The sequence below is a fragment of the Phasianus colchicus genome, chromosome 25 (genome assembly GCF_987193195.1).
Source record: "Phasianus colchicus chromosome 25, bPhaCol1.hap1.1, whole genome shotgun sequence".
In the NCBI taxonomy this organism is placed as follows: domain Eukaryota; kingdom Metazoa; phylum Chordata; class Aves; order Galliformes; family Phasianidae; genus Phasianus; species Phasianus colchicus.
In genome coordinates, this window is record NC_143460.1 from 5,899,885 (window position 1) to 5,920,743 (window position 20,859).

The 20,859-nt window shown below is 59.3% G+C and overlaps 1 protein-coding gene across 6 annotated transcripts in view; it reads right to left on the bottom strand.

The window, feature by feature from the left end:
* Positions 1–20,383, bottom strand: part of KIF21B (kinesin family member 21B) — a 32,351-nt gene extending 11,968 nt beyond the window's left edge. For 4 of the 6 annotated variants that reach the window (XR_016459828.1, XR_016459826.1, XM_031608546.2 and 1 more), the window contains exons 1-27: positions 20,234–20,383; positions 11,041–11,263; positions 10,597–10,779; positions 10,286–10,435; positions 9,955–10,089; positions 9,457–9,624; positions 8,849–8,964; positions 8,207–8,402; positions 7,457–7,646; positions 7,284–7,347; positions 6,660–6,884; positions 6,294–6,375; positions 5,719–5,842; positions 5,282–5,473; positions 4,545–4,744; positions 4,239–4,346; positions 3,869–3,937; positions 3,488–3,717; positions 3,001–3,148; positions 2,733–2,927; positions 2,196–2,297; positions 1,916–2,081; positions 1,598–1,658; positions 1,231–1,288; positions 931–1,136; positions 376–450; positions 76–189 (exon numbers count right to left, since the gene is read on the bottom strand). Coding sequence is in view for 2 of the 6 variants with exons in the window: in XM_031608546.2 (XP_031464406.1) it covers positions 76–189; positions 376–450; positions 931–1,136; positions 1,231–1,288; positions 1,598–1,658; positions 1,916–2,081; positions 2,196–2,297; positions 2,733–2,927; positions 3,001–3,148; positions 3,488–3,717; positions 3,869–3,937; positions 4,239–4,346; positions 4,545–4,744; positions 5,282–5,473; positions 5,719–5,842; positions 6,294–6,375; positions 6,660–6,884; positions 7,284–7,347; positions 7,457–7,646; positions 8,207–8,402; positions 8,849–8,964; positions 9,457–9,624; positions 9,955–10,089; positions 10,286–10,435; positions 10,597–10,779; positions 11,041–11,263; positions 20,234–20,271 (3,818 nt within the window). In the remaining 4 variants the exon portion in view is untranslated. The remainder of the gene's footprint in view (positions 1–75; positions 190–375; positions 451–930; positions 1,137–1,230; positions 1,289–1,597; positions 1,659–1,915; positions 2,082–2,195; positions 2,298–2,732; positions 2,928–3,000; positions 3,149–3,487; positions 3,718–3,868; positions 3,938–4,238; positions 4,347–4,544; positions 4,745–5,281; positions 5,474–5,718; positions 5,843–6,293; positions 6,376–6,659; positions 6,885–7,283; positions 7,348–7,456; positions 7,647–8,206; positions 8,403–8,848; positions 8,965–9,456; positions 9,625–9,954; positions 10,090–10,285; positions 10,436–10,596; positions 10,780–11,040; positions 11,264–20,233) is intronic. The other 2 variants (XR_016459829.1, XR_016459827.1) reach the window with 1 other exon arrangement.
* Between the last annotated feature and the right edge of the window lie 476 nt (positions 20,384–20,859).

The following is a 20,859-nucleotide window of genomic DNA, read 5'->3' on the forward strand; positions in this document are numbered from 1 at the left end:
GTGGGACTCGATAAGGTTTTGCTGTTTCTGCACAAATGCCCCTCACTCAGACTCTCCCACCCCACCTCGACTTACTTGTCCAAGGCAGACCCCTGGCTCTGGTTGCTCGTGAGACGAGAGAAGACATTGCGGTCGTTGCGAGGGCGCGTGGGTGGGGATGAGGGAGGAGTGAAGCCAACATCTGGAGGCCTGGGCCAGGAAGGATCAGAGGAACAAATGACTTGGGAACTGCTCACCTGGCAGCTGCCAAACTCCTCTTGCCCAGGCTGATGCCCTCGGGTGCAGCTGAACAGCAAGAGCTGACCAGCAGGCATCTCTGCCAGCCTGCTCAGACCTCCCAGCCCCCCTGCCCAAGGCCCTGGCTCCCAGGCTCACCTAGCAGGTTGCCCACGGTCATAGGATTTCCTCCTTGTGAGAGGCGACGTGTCTGAGACACGAGATTGTCTGGGACTTTAAAAAAAAAAAAAAAAAAAGAACACAGTAGATGCCTGCCCTCCTCCATCCAGAGACCTCAGTGCTGAACCTCCACATCCCACCCCCCAAATGGAGAAGGTGGGTTGCCTGGTGTCACAACCATGAGATCAGAAGATGCCTCAAGTCACCCTCTGGGCGCAGAAACCTTTGGCAACCCAAGAAGCCTCCATGACGACTGATAAGCAAGGGCAGTGAGATAGGGCCCCTTACACTGCCCCTTCTTTCCCTCCTCCTGGACCACCCTCCACCCACAGAGTGCCAACATAAGCCTTAACATTCTCGAAAAGCCTGCTGGAGAAACCCACCACTATGTGCTGCAGGCTGATCTGGATGGCAGAATTTGGCTCATCCTCATTGCTTTTTGCCCCTCGACATCCAGGGCACAGTCTCCCACCCAGTGGCCCACGCCTCCCAGCCAACCTCCCAGCGCCCAATGAACCATCACCCTCTGCTCACAAAGTGCTTCCTCGCGTGGGCAGGCTGACGGTGCGCGACACCTTCTCCTTGTAGTAGGGGTCTCGGATTGAGAAGCTGATCCCATCCTCTTTGATCTCCATGAGCGATGCCAAGGACTTGGTGATGTTCTTGGTGGAGATGTCCAGTGTGGGTCCTAGACATTCAGCTGACACTGCCTTCATCTGCCCCGAGAGCTTGGGCTCTCCCTAGAGCAGGACACAGGGCTCAGGCATGGACCCAGCACGTCCCTCCACCCTTTCTCCAACACCCTGTAACGGGGCCACGCAATGGCCAACTCACCTTGAACTTGAAATCATCCTGACTTGCTGAGCCCTTCATGCTGAAAGACTGGGAGATGCTGCAAGGAGAAGGTGGCAGAGCTGGATCTTTGGCACTGAACTCCTTTCACAGACTGCTACCAGTCCCTCAGACTCCCTAGGTCACTCCCTGCTCCCCAGCACCCCTTCTCCAAAGGATGTTCAAGTCTTTTATTAGTGTCTAAGAGATGTCTGTGCTCCCCTCCCCAAAGGGCCAGGCACCACAAGAAAGTGTAGATGGTGTTTTTTTTCTGCAATATCTACCTGCCAGCTCCCCTAGATGGCACCCCTCCTCATCGCCCGCCACCACACACGCATGCACAGCAGGCAGTGCAGGGCTGGCTGCTCACCTCCCATCCGAGGCCAAGCTGAATTCCGAGACCTCCTCATCTGTGCTGGTGTAGCCGTTCTCTGCACACAAGGGAGAAGGCACATCAGCAGCATGAAGGGAACCAGGTCCCAACCAAAGCACACAGCACTGGAGCTGAGGGCACAGTCTGGGCAGCCTTCTCCTACACCCTCCATGCAGCCCAAAGGCATGCTGATGCCAATGGCGGCACCTCCTGGTGCTTCCCGAGCACCCAACACAGAAAGTGCAGCTCTATCCCACGGGGAAGAGGTGGAGGCCATACCCAGTGTAAGGGAGCGTGGTTTGGGCTCTGGCCCACCTTGCTGGACGTTGTGGATCAGCGCCTGGAGCTCAGGGTGCGACTCAGCCTTCTCCCGCAGGGCATCCAGGATGAGGTGGTTCTGCGAGGAGCCGGTCACATCCGTCTGCTTCAGCCGCCCCTCCAGGAGGCGGATCTGGGCCTCCTTCTGTGCCACCTGCAGGCCCTGTCGGATGGAAGATCACACCATTCTCAGACAGGCACTATGGGATCCCCAGCGCACATCCCACAGGTGGGAGAAACCCCCACGTGCAGACAGTGCTCCGAACAGAGGCAGCACCTTGTCGATGGATGCCTTCAGGAAGTTGTCCAGCAGCAGCCGGGCTTCAGCGAGGGAGCAGGAGCTGATCACCACCGAGGTGTCCGTGGAGTCCAGCTCCTCCTGGAAGGGGAAGGAACTGGATGAGGCCAGGAGAAACAACGGCGGGGCAGAGCCTGACAGAGCGGGCAGCACAGCCTGCGCAGACACTCGTGGCTGAGGCTGCTCCACCGCTGCCCCATTGGGTCCTGGCCGGTGGCACAGCCACTGTCCCAGAGGCACAGCCTGGCTGCAGAGAGCACAAAGCCCCCTGATGATAGAGGGGTAAGGAGCCGTGCACGTTGTGCCTGGTGTCAGAACCGGGCACCAAAACCTGTGGGGTTTGTGCTGAGGTCCAGCTATTTTCCCAGCAAATTTCCAGTACAGGCCCCACAAAAGCTTGCATGGCAACCAGTGAAGTGGGGAGCACGTGGCTTTCCCACGCTCAGGAAGCACTGTGATGTCGAGTTCCCTCCCAGGGACGTTCCCATCTCCCTCCCAGCCTCTCCCCCTGCCCACCTTGGTCTCCTCAATCTGCATGATGGTAGCTTGGCAGTCAGAGATGCTGTCATTGATGTAGTCAATGTTGGCCCCCAGCACCTCAATCTCCTCGTTCAGCTCCTGCAGCCCCTTCTGCTCCTTAGGGCTCTCTGCCTGCAGTTTCGCTCTCTTGCCCAGCAGGGCCTCCTGCAGCAGTGCCAGCTCCTCTCGTTTCTGAGGGGAGAAGGGAGAAGAATTGGCACCGTGCTGGCACGGCCACCCCCAGCCCCACGCCAACCACCCTCACCTTGATGAGCCTTTCCATGTCAGCCTCCAGGTTGATGATGGTCATCCTCTGCATCACGATGTCGAAGATGCGCCGCTCCAGCGACTGCCACTTGAGGCGGGCAGCTTTACTGAAGGTCTGACTTGATCCCTTCTTGGGGAACTTCTTCCTACAGCCCGAGGGGAGCAGAGGCACATGAGCACCCAGTTGTACCATGCCTGGGAAGCTGTGCTGTCCCCAAAAGGATGCCCAAGTGCTTGGTTGCATCACAGGAGTCTGTCTCGCTTTTGGATTACCCACCTCTGCCGTCACCCCTCCCTGCTCTAACAGCTCCTTAGAGAGCACACTCCAAGCACAGCCCATCCCTGTGTTGGTGCTTTACCTCCAGCCAAACACACAAAGAGTTGGCCTCCAGCCTCTGCCATCAGCCACCAAAAGGCAGACCCACAAGCCCAGGGATTCCCCATCGCTCATTCACCCAGCCCTGCAGTGCCACCACTGCCCTGACCTGACTGGCCGAGCCCCATTGACAGAAGGTGAGGGGTCTCCCAGGAAGTTATTGATTTTCCTGTTCCATTGGCGCACGATGCTGGAGACGGAGCGAGCGCCGGACTCTGGCTCAGACGAGGTGGTGCTGGCTGAGACCTCTGCACCAGAGTCCAGCATGGCTGGCTTCTGGCTCGTCCTGCCTGCAACTCGGTCCGACATGGGCTTGGCGAGACGGCGCAGCGCTGAGACCTGCCCAGAGATCAGCCTGAGCGTGCTGCCATCAGACAGCTGTCCCCAAACAAACCCATCACCGACCTCAGCTCCCAGATTTGGTGTCACTGAGCCACTGTTTGGGATCCCCCTCGGGGCTGAGGGCTGCACAAAGGTGGTCCCCCCTCACCTCCTGAGTTTTCCTCCGCAGCACAATTTCCTGCTGCCGCTTCTGAGACTCCAAAGCCCGGATCTGAAACTGCATAGGAGACACAGACTATGAGCTCCTGTTGGGGAAAGACAAGCTGCCCAGACACCCTAGCAATGGCTGCAGACCCAGCACTTCCACCACCAAATACTAGAGCTGTTGCTTTGGCATGAGCATCACTTGTGATTTTAACAGTGCAGAAGCTTCCATCCAGCCCCAAGGCTGGTTTTGGTGGCACTATTCCCCTGAACACGGTGGGGAGCTCACAGATCTCCAACAACCACACTGTGAGATTCAGGATCGCCCCTGGCACCAGGTGACCCAGCAGCACACGGGCAGGCTGCCTTCTCACCTCCTGCCGGCGCTGCTCCTTCTTGAGCTGTGCTATCTCCCTGTTCCTCTTTGTCTCTGCCAGTCGTCTCCGCTGCTGCTCCTCCCGCATCTGCTTCATCAGCGCAACCTGCAGAGGGAAGGTGCGATGTCTGCAGGGGCATCTGGTGTTCCCAGCAGCCAGGACAGCCATCCACCAGGCAGGCATCCTGCATTCATCAGCAGGAGCAGAAAACAGCTTTTTCCTTGAGCTGAGCAAGAAGCCAGGCTTGGCCAAACCAGTCTCAGCCTCACTGCTCCCAAGCAATGCCCTTCCCACCCTGAGTACCTTTGCTTTCTTCATCTCAGCCACCTCTGCCTGCAGCTTCCTCAGCTCCCGCTCATAGCGGGACTGGTTCTTGAGCAGGCGAGCATGCTCCTTCTGGGCAGCCTGCAGCTTCTGCAGGTCCCTGTTCATCTCCTTCAGCCGTTTCTCATAGTCTGCTTTGATCTTGTTGGCTTTCTCCTCTGTGTAGCACTCCATGGTGCCTGCAGGAGTAGGGAGAGAGTTTGTAAGGGTCACTGTGCCCCTTGTTTTACTACAGCCCTCTGTCGTGCTGCACAGGCTGGGGTCTGTCTGGGGCACCCAATGGGATGACAAATTGGGACTCAACACAAAACAGGGGCAGTGGGTTACACCAATTGCTGGGCTGGAAGGAGATGTGGACCTGGACCTACAGCCAAGTGCAGCCTCCTTGGCTGATGCTGGGCCTGGAAATCAACTACACCGTGGGTCTTTGGGGTCTTTCATATGCCCACAGCACAATTCACCCAGGAATCCCTACACCCCACAAAGCAGGTGTTCAATAAAGGCTTCGCCTCACCATCCTCCCCAGTAGTCTCCAGCTCCCATTCCCACAGTGATAAGAGCACAGCCTTGGGATCCCAGCTGCTCAAGCAGAGCAGGGTGGATGGCAAAGCCTGTGCCTGCATGCAGGGGATGGATGTGTCAGCCCTTAGCCAGGTGGGCAGGAGCAGAAAAGGGACCCAATGCTGCTGGGATGCTGTGGGTGAGGTGGCTCTCACTGAGGTTCTGCAGGACCCGGTCCCGCTCCAGCTGCGTGTCCCGGATCTTGTTCTGCAGCAGGATCAGCTTCTCCTCATACTGGTGCTTGAGTGTCTGCAGGCGCCGCTGGCTGTTCTCCAGCTCATCGATCAGCTTCTGCTTGATCTCTATCTCGCAAGTCAAATCTGCAAGGTCAGCCTGGAAATTCACTGCTGGAAACCAGAGAGCACAGTCAGGCCAGGAGGGATGGGGACAGCATTGCTCCCATGGCCCCACAGAGCCACAGTGCAAGGAGGGAGCAGGGGGGCTGTTGGGAACTTGGAGGCTCCCTGCACTGACTGGTGCTCTGCCAGTCCACCAGAGAGGACACAGCCCAACATCTCGGGGAATTCTCCCTTCCCAGGACTGGAGCCCAGTCCAGCAAATGCACCCCTGTGCTCTGGACTATGCACTTTACCCTTCTCCTCTGCATCCGAGTCCGAATCCACCAGGCTTTCTTCACTGCCTGAGTCCTCATCTTCATCCTCACGTCCATCCTCTTCCTCACAGCCACTCTCATCCTGTTCCTCCTCCTCCTCTTCCTAAGAGAAAGAGCCATATTTCAACTTGCAGCATGGCTTTGCCCTTCTCTCTATGGTCTCTTCCCTGCTCCAAATCTGAGCTCATCCCACAGCAACCAACTGCAGCCCCTGCACTGTGACTCAGTCTCCTACATGGATGCCCATGGGCTGAAGCACCGTTTCTGGGCCCGCGGTGCACACCACAGCTAAGGACAGCTCTGTGCTACATGCATTCCCTGCCAGCTGAACAGCACTGCGTCCCCCGGTCCTTCCTTCAGCTACCTCTGGTGAAACCAGGCCCAGGGAGACATGGGCTCCTCACTGCACAGCAGGGCTGACTCCTGGCTGTGTCTGCATGTCCACAACCCTTCCTTGCAGGGCCAGGCCAGAACTTGATCACCCTCCCTCTCAGGGTGATGACAGTCCTCCATAAGCGAGCATCCCTTCCATAACAGCACAAAGCCCCTCTCACCTCTTCTGCTTCATTCTCATCCGTCTCCTCCCCGTTGTCCTGCTGCAGCTTTGGCCGCTTCTTAAATGCTTCCTTCTCTGGGCTGGGGGAGAGCAGTGGGGTACAGGTGAGTCTTGATGTCAGAACGAGCCCTGCAGGGACCCACCAACCTCCTGCTCTTGTATTCTATGGGGAAAGCAGCCTCCAGATACTTGGTGGGTGAAAAGCCAACCAAGGCAGTGCCAGGAAAGGAACACACACGCCCAGGCTTTGTCTGGGTGCTCTGGTTTTAGCAAGGATAGGGGAAAAAGTGAGATATCCATCCCCACGAGGACAGAGAGGGCTGATGCGGGGCACAACCCCTTCCCAGCATCACACAGCCTTCACCTTTTCCTCCGCTGCCTCCTCTCTTTCTTTTTCAGCCGCTCCAGGTCCTGCTTGGCCCGTCGCAGGACGTCAGAGGCCTCGGTTTCCACGGGGGCAGCAGGGCTGCCCAGCCCAGCCAGGCCAGGAGCCGGGGATGAGCCCACAGAGTAGGGGGGACGGGCAGAGAGGCGCGAGAGGCTGCGACGCAGGGACTCATTCATGGATTCACTCTCCAGGAGCTTTGTCCTGGGGAGCAGAGACAAGATGTGGTCAGTGAGCAGACGTGCCACTGCCTGTCAAACACAGACCGTGCCCAGACCTCGGACTGGAAGGCCAGGATGCTGCAGAGAGGCAGTGTCCAGGGTCACATGAGATGGACCCAGATTTGTGGGTCAGCTGCCCATGGAGGACAACAGAGACTCCCAGCAGGATCTCCCCATCCATCAGTAGCCATGCAAAGAGTGGCGCTGGCCAAAGCACTGCCCAGCACTGAGACTGGGACTACCACAGGCCCAGTGGTCTTAGCTGCTTTGAGGTTTATAACAAAATGGTGGAGACACAGAGCTGGGAGCAGCATCTTGACTCACACCCTGCATTGGCACCCACCCAGCCCAAACAACCCGAAAGACATCGTGCCTGGCTCACCTCAGCTCCTCAATCTCTCGGATGTAGTTCTGGATGAGAGCACCGATGGCCTCGTTGCTATCACCTGGAGAAGCAGAGGCTTAAGGGGCTCAAGGCAAGACACCGACAGCGTTGCAGCACCCGTCCCTCCCACACTGGGTGGACCAGGCCAACACGCGTGTGCCCAGCCTCACCTGCCTTGGCCAGCATCAGGTTGGCCTCCTGGCTCATCAGTTGGGTGACCCTGTTGTTGATGGAGTCGATGGCCTCCTGCATGGCCTTCACCCGCATGCGCAGGGCGCTGTTCTCCTTCTGCAGCATGGCGTTCTCACGGAACAAATCGCTGTAGCCCTCCGAACCATCCTCCCCAATGACCCTCTTGCCCTGTGGGGACACATAGGCAGCTCCTGAGCATGGGGTGTGCCAGGACACAGAGCCCCACCACTGCCTTCCTGAGAGCAACCTCAGTCTCCAAAGCAGGGGAATGAAAAACCTAAGGACCAGGAAAGCCTGAACTCAATAGGCAGAGGGTCAGAGATGCTTCAAGGCTTCTCTCTGCCCTACAATCCCTGAGCCCTAGTCTGAGCCTTCTAAGCCTGATCCACCAATCCAATCTTCCGCCCCATAGGAGTACTGGGCAGGTAGCAGCTCAGCAGCTATCATCAGCAATGGCAAAGTGCCATCCTCACAGCGTCTTAGCTTCACTCACACCATCCCCGTGTCATCCAAACACTCATCCAGAGTGAAACTCAACTGGCCAGACCACGGGACACACTCTGTAGGGGAAAGGGTCTCACAACAGGGCCAGAGATGGCCACGTTATCTGTGGCAGGAAGAATCGTGGGAAGGAGGGTCCTGCTTGCTAAAACTGCCCCAAACCAAACACAAGAAGGGTTCCTCCTCCCAGCTCCATTCCAGCTGCATGGACTCGCTTGCGCACTCACTGCCTTGTACTCCATCAGCTCCATCTGCAGACGGGCGATCTCAGCCCGCAGGGCACTGATCTGCTGACTTGTCTTGTCCTGGTTCACCACCACCTTGTTCTTGATGTTGCGAGCCCGGTTGGCATACTTGAGAGTGTTCAGGGTCTCCATGAAGTCGCGGTCAGATGGGCTCACGCAGGCGATCATGATGGTTTGGCTTGGGAAGGTGAAGGGCAGGGTGAAGGGGTGGTTTCCCCACTCAGTACACTCAGCTCAAGCCCTGTGCCTCGACACCCATCCCAGCCCTCCTATGGTTAATAACTGATGCATAAACTGGGTTCAATCCCTCCTAGTGACAGAGCACCATTAGGAATGGGCTCTATAAAAAAGTGCCCTCACAGCAGGCAGAGAATTCTGGCTGTCATGCCATGCAACAGCACCCATTGTGTCGCAGATCTTCAAGGGCTCCAGAGCATTAAACACCAGCTAATTGCAGCTGGGACTCATGAACAGCCAAGGCATTGACATCTGCAAACCATGTTGCCTGTCAGGAGGCACCCAACCCACAGCAGGCAACCCACAAGTCATCTGAAATAGCTCCTACGCTCTCCGTAGCCCCTCAGCCCATTTGCCCATCACAGCCCTGTGCCGGGGTCCCCACACCTGTTGCCACCGAGGGAATCCTGCAGCAGCCGGGTGAGCTTGGAGTCGCGGTAGGGCACATGCACAGCTTTCTTGCTCTGGTCTCCGAGGGCACTGATGACATTCCCCAGCGCCAGCTGCCAACACAAAGGAAAGCCACCATCCAACTTCAGCCCCTGCTGAGTACACAGCTGCCACACAGCCAGAATTTCAGGCTGGGACTGCACACTGTGACACACGCACGCGGTGCAAGACAGGAAGGCATGCAGCTTTCCCAACCAGTTTCAGCATTTGCCCTCCTTCCCTGTGTTGTGCCTCTCACTCTCACAAGCCCCAGAGCAGTGAAGAACAACACTGACCTTCAGGGTAGTTTTTAAGCTCAAATTAGCAGCCCTCAATTTTCTGGGGACTAGCACACTTGTGCTGCACCCCACAGTCCTGCCAGCAGTAAAGCCATGGCCTCACCACCAGTATTTTGGATCACAGAATCTTCCCTACGGTTCCAGGCAGCATAACCCACAGCAACTCCAGCAGCGCGGAGCAACGGCAAGCAGGACCCAAAGGTCCCCTGGGTCCCCAGGCAGCCCCTGCCCTCCCCCCTGCTGCCCCTCGCATGCCCAGGGTCGTACCAGCCCGCAGTTGATGGAGATGCCTTCCTTCGCTCTCTCGCCAGTAGCGCCTGTTCTCTTCAGCCTCTCCGAGCCAGCCAGGTCCACAAAGTGAAACTTGGCTGTGAGAGTCTCGTACTCAGTGGTGGGCTGGGCTCCATCCGGCAGGCCGGTCACCTCCCCGTTCACCTGCAGGCAGGCACACACAGAGGGCTCACTACCACAGACCCTGCAGGAGCCCCCTCAGCCATACGAGCATTTACCCTCAGCTTGCAGCCCCCTAATGAGCAGGTGAGAGGAGCCCAACAGCAATTTGCTGCAGGTCACCCCATCCCTGGGACGGGGCTGCTTTGGGGAATATCTTAGCTCCCAATAAATGCTAACATTCCCTACAACTACAGAGAAACAAGACAAAACCCTGCCTCTTTGAGAGGCTTCAGACCCTCTCCCCTTCCCAGGGAACCCACACAGAGCCCAGCTAGGAAGCAAGAGTGGAGGGGCAGGGCCCCTCAGTCTCACCAGCTCTGGGCGGGCACACACTCTCATCTGGCACAGATGAATGGTGAAGATGGCATGGGACCGGGAGCTCTGCACGTTCATCTGGGTGCTGGCAGTGGTGCGGGAAAGAGCTCCCTGCTTCAGGCACTGGATGAGCTGCAACAACACACAGCAGAGAAAGAAAACCTTCAAGCACCCTTTTAAAGAATTAGGACAGCATCTCTTGGCATCCTGACCTTTCCATGCTGGGGCTGTCCTGTCCCATCCCAGATGAGCTCATCCTTCTCTTGCTGCCCATAAAGCACATCCCTGCCTTCAATCCCTCTTCTGCGCTCACTGACGCCGCACCCACCTCATCCTGGGAGCTGATGAGCCGCGATGTGACCCCCGTGGTGTAGATGCTCCCGCTGGCATCCTCGTGGATTTTGATGTTGGATTTGCGGTGGCGTGCATCTGGGTCCCGGGTGCTGTCAAACAGGTCCAGGATCTCTTCGTTGTAGAGCTGAACGAGGCAAAAATGCACGTGAGTAACAGAGAAGAGGAGGCTGCTAGAGCCTGGCACTTCAAAACGTGCCAGAGGATGCCTTCCTGCCATCCTTGCTAGGAGGAGAGCTGTGCAGAGGACGCAGGCCACGCCGTCACCCCCGATTCCTTGTCACTCACCTCCAGGAATTGGGCGCTGACTTTGAACTCAGGCACTGCCACCCCCTGACTCTGTGCCGCCCGCTTGCGCTCCTCGATGCCGCTGAAGAGGTGGCCGATGGCCCGCGGGATGATGCCCTGCTCATCCTCAGAGATGTTCATGTCGAAGCCGGTGCCCATGGTGTATGTCTTTCCTGCACCGGTCTGCAAAGGTGGAGCTGGCTGGGTCCTGTGCTGCAGCCACAGCTGCCCGTACCGCCCCGAACACCTCTGCTGAGCCCCCGCACCCCACCACCGCCTCCCCTGTCCGCACCCCAGCCTCGCCACCCCTTCTCTCCCTGCTCCAACTCCCACCCAACAGCACCGTCCCCTCCACACCCTGCAGCTTTAAGTCCCTGCCTGCCCCTAACGCCTGCGATGCTGCCCTGGGAGAGCCCAAAGCCCAGGGCAGAGCAAAGCGGGTACCTGGCCGTACGCCAGCACAGTGGCATTGTAGCCCTCGAAGCAGCCTTCAATGAGCTTTCCCACGCACGTTGTGTAGATCTGCTCCTGCCATGTGTCCAAGTCAAAGACAAAGTCATAGGTGAAGGCTTTGTCCTTCCCCAGCAGCACTTGGGGCTCACCGGGGGTCACAGAGGTGCAGATGTGACATCCCTCGATTTTCTCTTTGGACAGCTGGGGACGGATCCTGCAGGAGGAGGAACACACTGAGGGCGGCCTCAGAAATCACCCCACTGCCTGGCCCTGGGGACATGCTCTGTGTTGGGGCTGGGGCTGCTCCAGGCTGAGGCCCAGCAGTGCCACTGCTCGCAGAGTGCAGCAAACAGCACACAAAGCAGGATGGGGTAACAACCCACAGACTGCACTTAAAGCTTCCCCTGCACCAACCCACACCTACAGCAGCTCATTTGCTGCAGTGTCCCCAGCCAGGCAGCGAGCCCTGGGCTGCACGTAGGCACCAAGTGATGCATGGAAGCAACCGGACTGCCAGGGCATGGTAGGCAGAAGAGATGCACGGCAGCCAGACGCAGCTGGGTGCACCCGCACAGGAGACAGCGAGATCAAACTGCATTCACAAAAGCCTGAAATGCAAAACACAACCAGACGGTCCCAGCGCCAAAACAACGTCTGAACCAAAGCACCGCCCAGCCCAATGGCTGTCCCAGGCTGTGGGCTCTGCAGACGGAGCCAGGACAGGAGAGGCTGTGCTGGGCTCCAGCAGCACCGCGACCAACACTCTGCACCCCACCCCGAGGGCTTTGGAGCACCGAAACGAGCTGCGCTGCGCAGACGCGGATCTGCCGCACGTCAGACAGCGGCGCACGTCGGGGCTGCACAGCTCCAGGTTTTGGGGATGTGTTGGCTGCGGGAAGCAGCTGGGTGCCCCAGGGAGCTGCGGAGAAAGGGAACGCAAAGCCAAACGCCCTGGCAAACAGCTCTCATTAGAGCTTAATGACTGCACATCTCCCCTCCCTGGATGCTTCATAAAAACAGCTATTAATTCCTCCAAAGCCGCACGGCTGGCAGCGACCGCAGCAGAGGCTCTGCAGGTCGGGGCTCCCACGTCTCACCAGGCTGAGGGCAGTGAGAGCCGTGGGGACCACCAGCTCATGACCCCCCTGGGAGCTGCACAGCAGACGTGTGGGAACGGCCGTCCGTGTCAGAGGGTATATTTAGCACCGCAGCCACAATAGAAAGCAGCTTCTGATGTGCGCAGCCCAACTCACTCCTGTCGCCTTCCCAGGGTCCCACCCTCCCGCAGGAAAATGAACCCCAGTTTTAATTACTCTTTGACCAACATGAAGTGCTGCCCCTCCCCAGACACGCACAGCGCTCCTGGGGAACAGACGGAACAACAAACTGCAACCACTGTATTTCTGGGAAACTTTTCCTCTCAAGAAAAATGAGAGCAGTTTTCAGCAAAAGGCTTTTTTTCCCTTCCCCCCCCAGAAAGTGGTTTAATATGTGCATGTGGGGTTGGGAGAGAGGCTGTGCAGCAGCACTGTGTGTGACTGCATGTGGACTTTCCATAGGATTTCTGAGGACCACAGCTGTGGGACCTGCAAGGATATGAATGGAGACCAGGTGCCAGCATCCCCTTGTACCACCCCGTGCCCCCAAGAGTGGCTGGGGACATGGGTGCCCCACAGGCAGGTCCTGAGCCCAGCACTAGGCCCAAATGTCATTTCTTAGAACCATAGAATTACTGAGGTCGGAGGAGACCTCTGAGATCACCGAGTCCAATCCCACCCCACCTCACCATGCGCACAGCCACATCCCTCAGTGCCACTTCTCCACAGTTCTGAACACCTCCAGGGGCAGTGACTCCATCGCCTCCCTGGGCAGCTGTGCCAATGCTGACCACTCTTTCCAAGAAGAAATTGTTCCTAATATCCAACTTGAACCTCCCCCGGGGCAACTTAGAGCCACAGGCTGGGAGCTGCTGCAGACGGTGCAAATATCAGCCCCTCCTCACACCATGAGAGCAGCAGAAGGAGCCGGGGGCAGAGATGAGCCCAGGAAGCAGCAGCAGCTTCCAGCAGACACAACCCTGCACGGGATGTTCTGGGGAAGCAGTGACCGTCACCAGCAGCCCTACCAGCCAGCATGGAGAGATTTATGTGGCCACCACCAAGAGCCAGCACAGAGGGAATCTCTGGGCCAGTGATGCTGTTCTTCCTGCTCACAGTCATTAGACAGTCCCAGCTCTTTTTGGGGGGTTCTCATCCATTCCCATCCCTGCCCCACCCCTGCAGACACTCAAGGTGAGGGGGAGGGGGCTCTGAGCAGCTGATCAAGCTGTGAGTGTCTCTATTCATTGCAAAGAGTGGGACCTGATGGCCTTCAAAGGTCCCTTCCAATTCAAATGATTCTACTGTTCTATCCCCTCCTATCCAGGAGGAGCATCGCCATGCCAGGCACTGGGCAATGCAGGACCTGACCAGGCTGGTCACATCACATCAGCCTCCTCTTCTCTGGGCCAAACCAAGGCACTCCAACCACCCCTCACACATCTTGCCTGCCCTCCCTGCACTTGGGCTGGTGGCAAAGGACCGAGGGGGTAACAGCAGATCCTGCCTGCTTTGGCATCGGCACACAAACCCCGCAGCAGTGGCAGCCTCTGTGCCAGGCAGGGCCCACAGCCGAGCAGGGGACACAAAGGCCCGGCAGAGGCACAGCATCTCTCTCCTCCCCTTTCCTGCCATGCTGGCAGGCTGTGAAAGCACTCGTCTCCATGGCTCTGCTGCCAGGGCGACCGAGCATCTGGGAGGAAGCGGCAGAGCGGGGCTGCACCTCAGGGGCAGGCAGTACGGGGGCACACACAAAGGCAGGGCTGTTGGGGCCAGGCTGGGAGCCAAGTGCCCGATGGGCACCACGGGGAAGCAGATCCCACAGGCAGCCCTCAGGGTCCCTCTTGCCTGGGGGAAGCAGCAGAGCCCACAGGAAGAACCCAGCGTCTCTTGGCCTTGCAGACAACAGAATGGGCTTTGGGAGGGGTACAGCCCACATCCCCATGGCAGGGCTTCACCCATTGCTTGGCCAGGAAAAGGGGCTGCACCCACTGGGACACCCCACACAGCTTCCAGCGCACAGGAAGGTTCAGTTCAAGTGAAGTGGATGGCTGCAATCACGTCCTCGTGCCCCCTGCTGCCTCAGCTTCTCCTCTCCCTGTTTCATGGCTACAGCAAACCCAAAAGGCTCCAGAGCTCCCTTCTGCAGGGTATGGCAGCACCTCCCACACCCCACTTCTCCACAGCAGGAGGCACAACACTCCACACCACCAGCAATAGGACCAGAGCAAGAGAACTCCAGGCTATCCCGTATCTCCACACCAGCACACAAAGCCCCTTGCTGTCCATCCTTGCCAGCAGACAGCAGCTCCCAAAGCACCAGCTCGGTATGGCCTGGTCCCATGGGGTCCTAAGGAGGACAAAGCCCAGCCCCGCTCCCCACTGAGTTCTGGGAGAATCCTTGCTGCCCAGAGGCGGCTGTTGGCATGCAGGTTGCTCTGGACCCAAATCAAGACAAAGTTAAGCATTTAATTACCGCAGCAGGGAAGCAGCTCAGCAATCAGAGAAAATTGAATAAGGCTCCCCTGGGATTGCCAGGTCTGGTCAGAAAATACTCAGATTAAGAGATATAGCAAGGCATTTCCTAGCAGGAGCGAGCGCAGCACGGGGAAGGGCTCAGCCTCCCTCCACACCAGCGTGTGGCTGGCACCAAGGACACAGCAGGGCTGGCTGCCAGGTCCCCACACCCCTGCTGGGGAAATGAGAGAACCTCCGCAGAGCCAAGGGGTGTATGAAGACCTAGTGGATATGGCTCAGCAGAGGGATCTGCCACCACACTACGTCCATCCCCTAAGCAACCCAACATAGACCCTCTGCTTGCCACAAACACGGGGTGCTGGCTGTGCCCAGCTTTATGGGGCAATCTCCACTGCTGTGAACCCCAGAGGACACTGGGCCCCCTAATCCTCAGGCTTAGGGAAACCTTTCAATCAGGTCCTGGCAGCCACCGTGTGCTGCTCATTAGCTCTGGCAGGAGCACACTGCCCCAAGCTGCACCATCTGCTCGGCACCAGGACCTGCAATGGAACAGGGGACACACAGCCTGCACAGGAGCCCTGCACTGGGGAACCCCAACCCAAGGCCACAGGAAAGGGCTGGCAGGGCCTGGAGGAAGCAGGGAATTCAGTTTTACCCAGAGCATCACCTGGAGGGCATCGGGAGCGGGCTGAGTTTGCAAAGTCCCTGCACTCCTCCTCGGCTCCCATAAGCTGATGAACAGCAGCTGGCAATGCCATCAGCCTCATGATGGACCTGGGGTGGGTGATGCCACAAGGATGTCTGCAAACAGACTCTGGACGGTCACTCACAAAGGGATGCAGCCAGCAGAGCCTGGCAGCAGTTCCCTGTGCAATCCAGCACATCCCAAACCTGCCGGCTGTTTAACCCCACAGCAGGGACTATTTTGACAGCAATGGGAAGGAAACAGACCCCTGGGACTCGGGGCAGTGGGAAGGGCACAAAAGACAAGGCTGGTTCCTCAATTAGCACGGGCTTGGTGGGAGTATCGCCTTCCCCCTGCGAGACCAGGAGCTGTGCTTCTGACAGCTTGGTTTCCAGCTTTGGCTCCTGTGATTTGCTCTTGTTCCGAGCTCTGTCTCCTGCAATTTGCTCCTGCCCGCCCCCAGCTTCGCTCCTGGTGCAGGAATGCCACAGCCGGTCCTGCCCTCTGGCTTAGGGAGCCCCACGTTCCTGGCACTTCGGGGCATTAAGGATTTAAATCCCCACTAACGGGCACTGGGCGCAGGCACTAAAAGCTTCTTAAAGCCACGCTGCCCGGGGCAATGCTGCAGGCAGCGCCGTCTCTGCACTGAACCGCAGAGCGGAGCCGCGCTCCCCCCCTGCACCAGCAATGTTTCCATCTCCTTTCTAACATTTCCGCTGTAAAAGCCAGCAAGCGTGCGCCTGATTGAAGCCAGGCGCAGAAAAAACCCTCTCGCCCACACACCTGGGCTCCGCATTTCCCCCAGGACTGAGCCCTAGGCTGACCCGGGGGGAGGCAAAGGATGGAGGAGGCGGTTTGGGGTCCCTGTGCCTGCGATGCTGCTTCCCCTACAGGTCTTGGGGTGCAGCCATGAGTCAGTGCCATTCACTAGGGAGCACCCCAGTGCCTACAGAAAGGAAATCCCATTGTACTGTAACCCTGGGAGCTGGGCACATCCCCAGCTTTATCTCACCTCCCTCTCTGCCCAAACATCCACCTCATAAGTTCAGCCTATATGGCCCCGTGAGAGCTGAACAAAACTGATCCAACACCACTCAGACCTGGAGATGTCACGGAATCACAAGAGGACTGTGTCCTATGGGTCACCCCAGGGAGTCATTTCGTCACAGTATAGCTTGGGTTGGAAGGGAAACTGAAAGAACATCCAGTTTCAACCCCAGGGATACTTTCCATAGATGGTCTCCCAGGAATGATGCAGCACCACGATGACAGTGAGTGCTGGGTTACACCATCCCCCTCCCTGTGCCATCACCCTCGGGCAGCACCCACAGCTCAGGCTGATGACACCTCCCCACCTGCATCCAAAATCATCCTGAAACACAGCTGGTCCCAGAGGCTTCATGTTTGCAGAAACCAACCCAGCAAGCAGAGGAGCCCCAGCCACGCAGCAGCAGGATGGGGGCAGGATGCTTTACAACCCCGTTCCCACAGAGCTGAGGCCCTCCAGGGCACGCTGCAATGGCTGCAGGAATCTGTCCCTGAGCGGAACATCCCATCATTGCTCCCAAGGAGACCGGATCATTTCCCAGAGCAGGAGGCAGCCAGGACCCACGCTGCTGTGCAGGGGCACGGAGCATCTCAGCAGGAGTGTTTATGAGAGCCGCAGAGCACTGGAGGTTGCAGGGTTTAAATAAACTTGAAACCCGACTCAACTTCCTTCCCCAATTTCACAAGCTCTGCTTCCTGAGTCGCTGCTGGCTGGGCACACTCATGTACTGCACTCCCCCCAGCCGACACTGCATTCGGGGTCTCGGGGAGTTTTTCTGCAGCCATCCCCACTCCTCAGCCCCCCCCTCCACGGCGCTGAACACTCTCCAGGTTTACACACACCATCCTGACACAGCAAAGCCACACACCCTGGGGAGCGGGGCCCTGTCTGGCCACCAGCCCCAGAACACGGCTCTGAGCTGCTGGAGCCGCCTGCGAGCCCACGTGCCCAGCAGAGGGGCACCCCCAGCCCCAGGTAACCAACGTGCTCCAGGATGGAGCAGCAGCTGCAGAGCGAGCTCACCGTGAAGGTCACCTGCCAACGGAAGCAGACGCTGTGCCTCCCCAGGACTCCAAGTGAGCACCCGGAGCACGAGGAGCCCTGGGCTCCCTGCCCGGCCCCCGAACGTGGCACAGTGCACCTGGCTCAGCCCCTCGCTCCCTCCCGAGCCAGGCGGCCCGAGGTGCCCACAGAGCAACGCGTCAGGCTTCACGCTGACGGCAAAGGGAAGGCAGCCCTGCCTGCAGCCACAAGCTCGCCGCGAGGCCAGCAGCAGCCACTGGGCCTGCGTCCCTCCCTGCTGACGGCAGCGCTGCGGCAGCCACCAGCCATTTCACTGCTGGCACACAGGAAGCACGAACACACCCCCCTGTGCCCTAAATAACCCCCCCCCACCCAGCTCTGCGGGACCCCAGCGCCAGCCGGGGATCTTGGAGGGGAGCGGAGGAGATTTAAGCTGTGCATTGAGGTTGACAGCAAGAAACACCACAGCACCTCCCCTGCCTCATTGTGCAGGGCAGGACAGCTGCGGGAACCAGGGATCAACAGGGATGGGGCAGCTCCACCAGCCAACCCCAGCGACACCAGAATTGGGTCCTGCCTGGTGGCTGCAGCACCTCCTGACAGCAGTGGGACCACGCTCATCACCCATTTAACCCCAGCAGCACACAGCACCTTCCCCCAAAATCCCAGTATCCAGCATCCCTTTCCCCCACACTGGTGAGCCCACCTCGCTCTCACCAACAGCAGCAACACAGAGACCAAATAAACATCACAGCTGCACCTTCACGTTATTATAAAGGAACAAAAGGGAGATTTTGTCCCCATTCTGCCACACCCAAAGGTATTTAATCCTCCTCCTCTCTACCCCATCCCAGGAGCTGGAACTGCACGGATTGCACGGTGGGTGGGGACTGAGGGCTCCGCAGCCCTGCTGCTCCCCAGCAAGGTGCCACACAAAGAGAATCCTCGCTGCGCTGGGAGGGGACCCAGCGCCAGCCCCCCGGGGCTGCTTTGACACAAAAGCAGTGGGGCGAGAGGCTGTTTCTCGCCAGCCCCTGACCTGCCTGCTGCCTGCTTTGTCTCGCAGCATCCTCACTCCCAGCCCTCCTTTGTCTTCACCTCTGCTACGACATCACCCCACCGCTGCACCAAGCGGGGATCACTTCACCAAGAAGAAGGTGGGAGAGGGATGGACCCTTCCTTTCCCATCCCAGCTCTCACCATGGATGCCCCATCCCCACCAAAATACCGCATGGGGAAGGCTGTGCATTTCCAACACCTCCTGCTCATGATCCCGTCATGCACAGGACAGCTCTGGCCCCGTGGCACACAGGGGATAAAGGATGAGGTAGAAACAAGCAACCAAAGCAGCCCCACAGCCACCACCCCTGACAGCACTGCTTGAGAAAGGAACACAGCCCCGGGCCTTTGTTACAAGGCTCCATCCTAAGAAAAGCGCAGGATGGAGGATGGGAAGAGTCTGGCCAGCAGGAAATCTCCACCCGCAGCCGCCGGCATCACTCGGACCCTGGGTCAGTGTCCTGCATGGACACCCCGTCCTGCCTCCACGCAGGCACCGTAGGAACACCCACATGACAAGGATGCTGTCACCTCCCCACTGCTCCCCAGCCTGTGAGACCACAGCCCAGCTCAATTCTCAGCCCCCTGAATAGAGAGGTGCAGAAAACCCCAATGCTATTTGCAGGGCAGCGGTGCTGGGAGGTGTTTGGGTGCACACACACGTGGTACACGCAGCCACACACCCACCATTTCCCCTTCATCACTGACACTGCACCCAAAGCATCTTTTGTGCTCTTGCTGTGCCCAGGGCAGCACCTCTGTGTATCCTCCATCAAGGACTAATGCAGACCCACCGCAGCATCCTATCAGCACCCCATGGTGCCACACACAGGGTCCACACCCATAGCAGTAACACAGCAACCTCTGCCTCCCCAGAGCTGCCCCATCCCACAGCTCCATGATGGAAAACAATGCAGAAGCAGCTGGATGGGGAAGGGCCCAATCATCCCTCATCCTGCACAGGACTCAGTGCTCCCAGGGCTGGCCTGGAAGGCGCGGGCTGAGCCAGGCAACCATAGGGCGAGTGGGAGGAACACGCACATCCAGTTCACACCATGCGGACGGCAGCTCCGGGTCTGTCCCTGCCTTCCTCAGTTGATGGGCTCATGATGGGTGGGGGATGCAGGGACTCCTTCCTCCTTTTCCAATAGAGAAAAGCAAAGAGAACAGCACCGAACCGCAGGACCCCAGCGGCAGCACTCAGAATACACCCAGCCCGGTCCAGCGCTAACAAAGAGCCCCTCACTTTCATCCCTCTTCCATCCATCACCATGCAAGAGGTTTGGGATGTGCCCACCGCCTGCAGTGCCGCTCAGGGCCTCAGCCCCGACCCCCCCCTGCAACCCACGAATTAGGTGCTGCCGGCAGCTCCTTTATTTAGGTGCAGGAGCCGTAAGGCGCATTGTTCCCAGCTCAGAGGCAGCACAAAGGACACGGAGATGCTGCAGAGACGTCCCCCCCCCACGCACACACACGCAGACATTGCGGGGGACCCCCTCCTCAATGTCCCTTTGACACCATCCAGGGGAGGGGGTCTAAGCCCTGACCGCGCCGCATGAAGACGGCCCGGGGGTCCCCCCGCACTGCGGGCTTCAGCGATGGAGCCTACGGGGTCTTGCGGGGTTGGAGCAGTCCCACCGCAGCACGGAGCGGGACGGAGGGACAGCGGGCACGGCTCGGGGGTGCCGGCGCAGAGGGGATGGGCACGGAGCCCCCGGGGCTGCACAGAGCTCCTTCCTCCCCCCGGAGGCCGCACCCGCCCCGGGACCCCGAACCCCGCAGCCCCGCACTCACCTCACCGCCACCTTCACGCAGCTGTCCGGGGCCGCCATGCCCCCACCGCCCCGCACCGCGGCCACCGCTGCCCGAGAGCATCCGCGTCTGCGGGAGGAGGAGGAGGAGGAGGGAGGGAGGGAGGAAGGAGGGAGGAAGGAGGCGGAGGAGTAGGAGGGGGCGGCGGGGCGGCCCCAGGTGCCGCGGGGCGGGGCGGGGCGGGCCGGGCGCTGCCGCCGGGGTCGCTCCCGCAGCGGGGGCTCCGCCGCGCCTCGGCCGCAGAGAGCGGGGCCGGGCCGGGAGGGGCGGGGCGGGGCCAGATGGGATCCGCCCACCGGCAGCGCGGCCACGAGGCCGCCGGGCGCGGAGGTGTTGCGGGGTGCGCGGCCCCGCGCGGACGGACCTCGCATGAACACGCGCACGCGGACAGCCGTCGGTCCCTGCTGCCCTCTGCCGGGTCAGCGGCGCCGCTCCGGGGCGAGCGGGCTGCAGCCGGGTGTGCGGGGCTGTGCAGAGCTGTGCGGGGCTGCAGCCGGGTGTGCGGGGCTGTGCAGAGCTGTGCGGGGCTGCAGCGGGCTGTGCGGGGCTGTGCGGGGCTGTAGGGAGGCTTTATAGGGGTGTGCAGGGCGTACGGAGCTGTGCGGGGC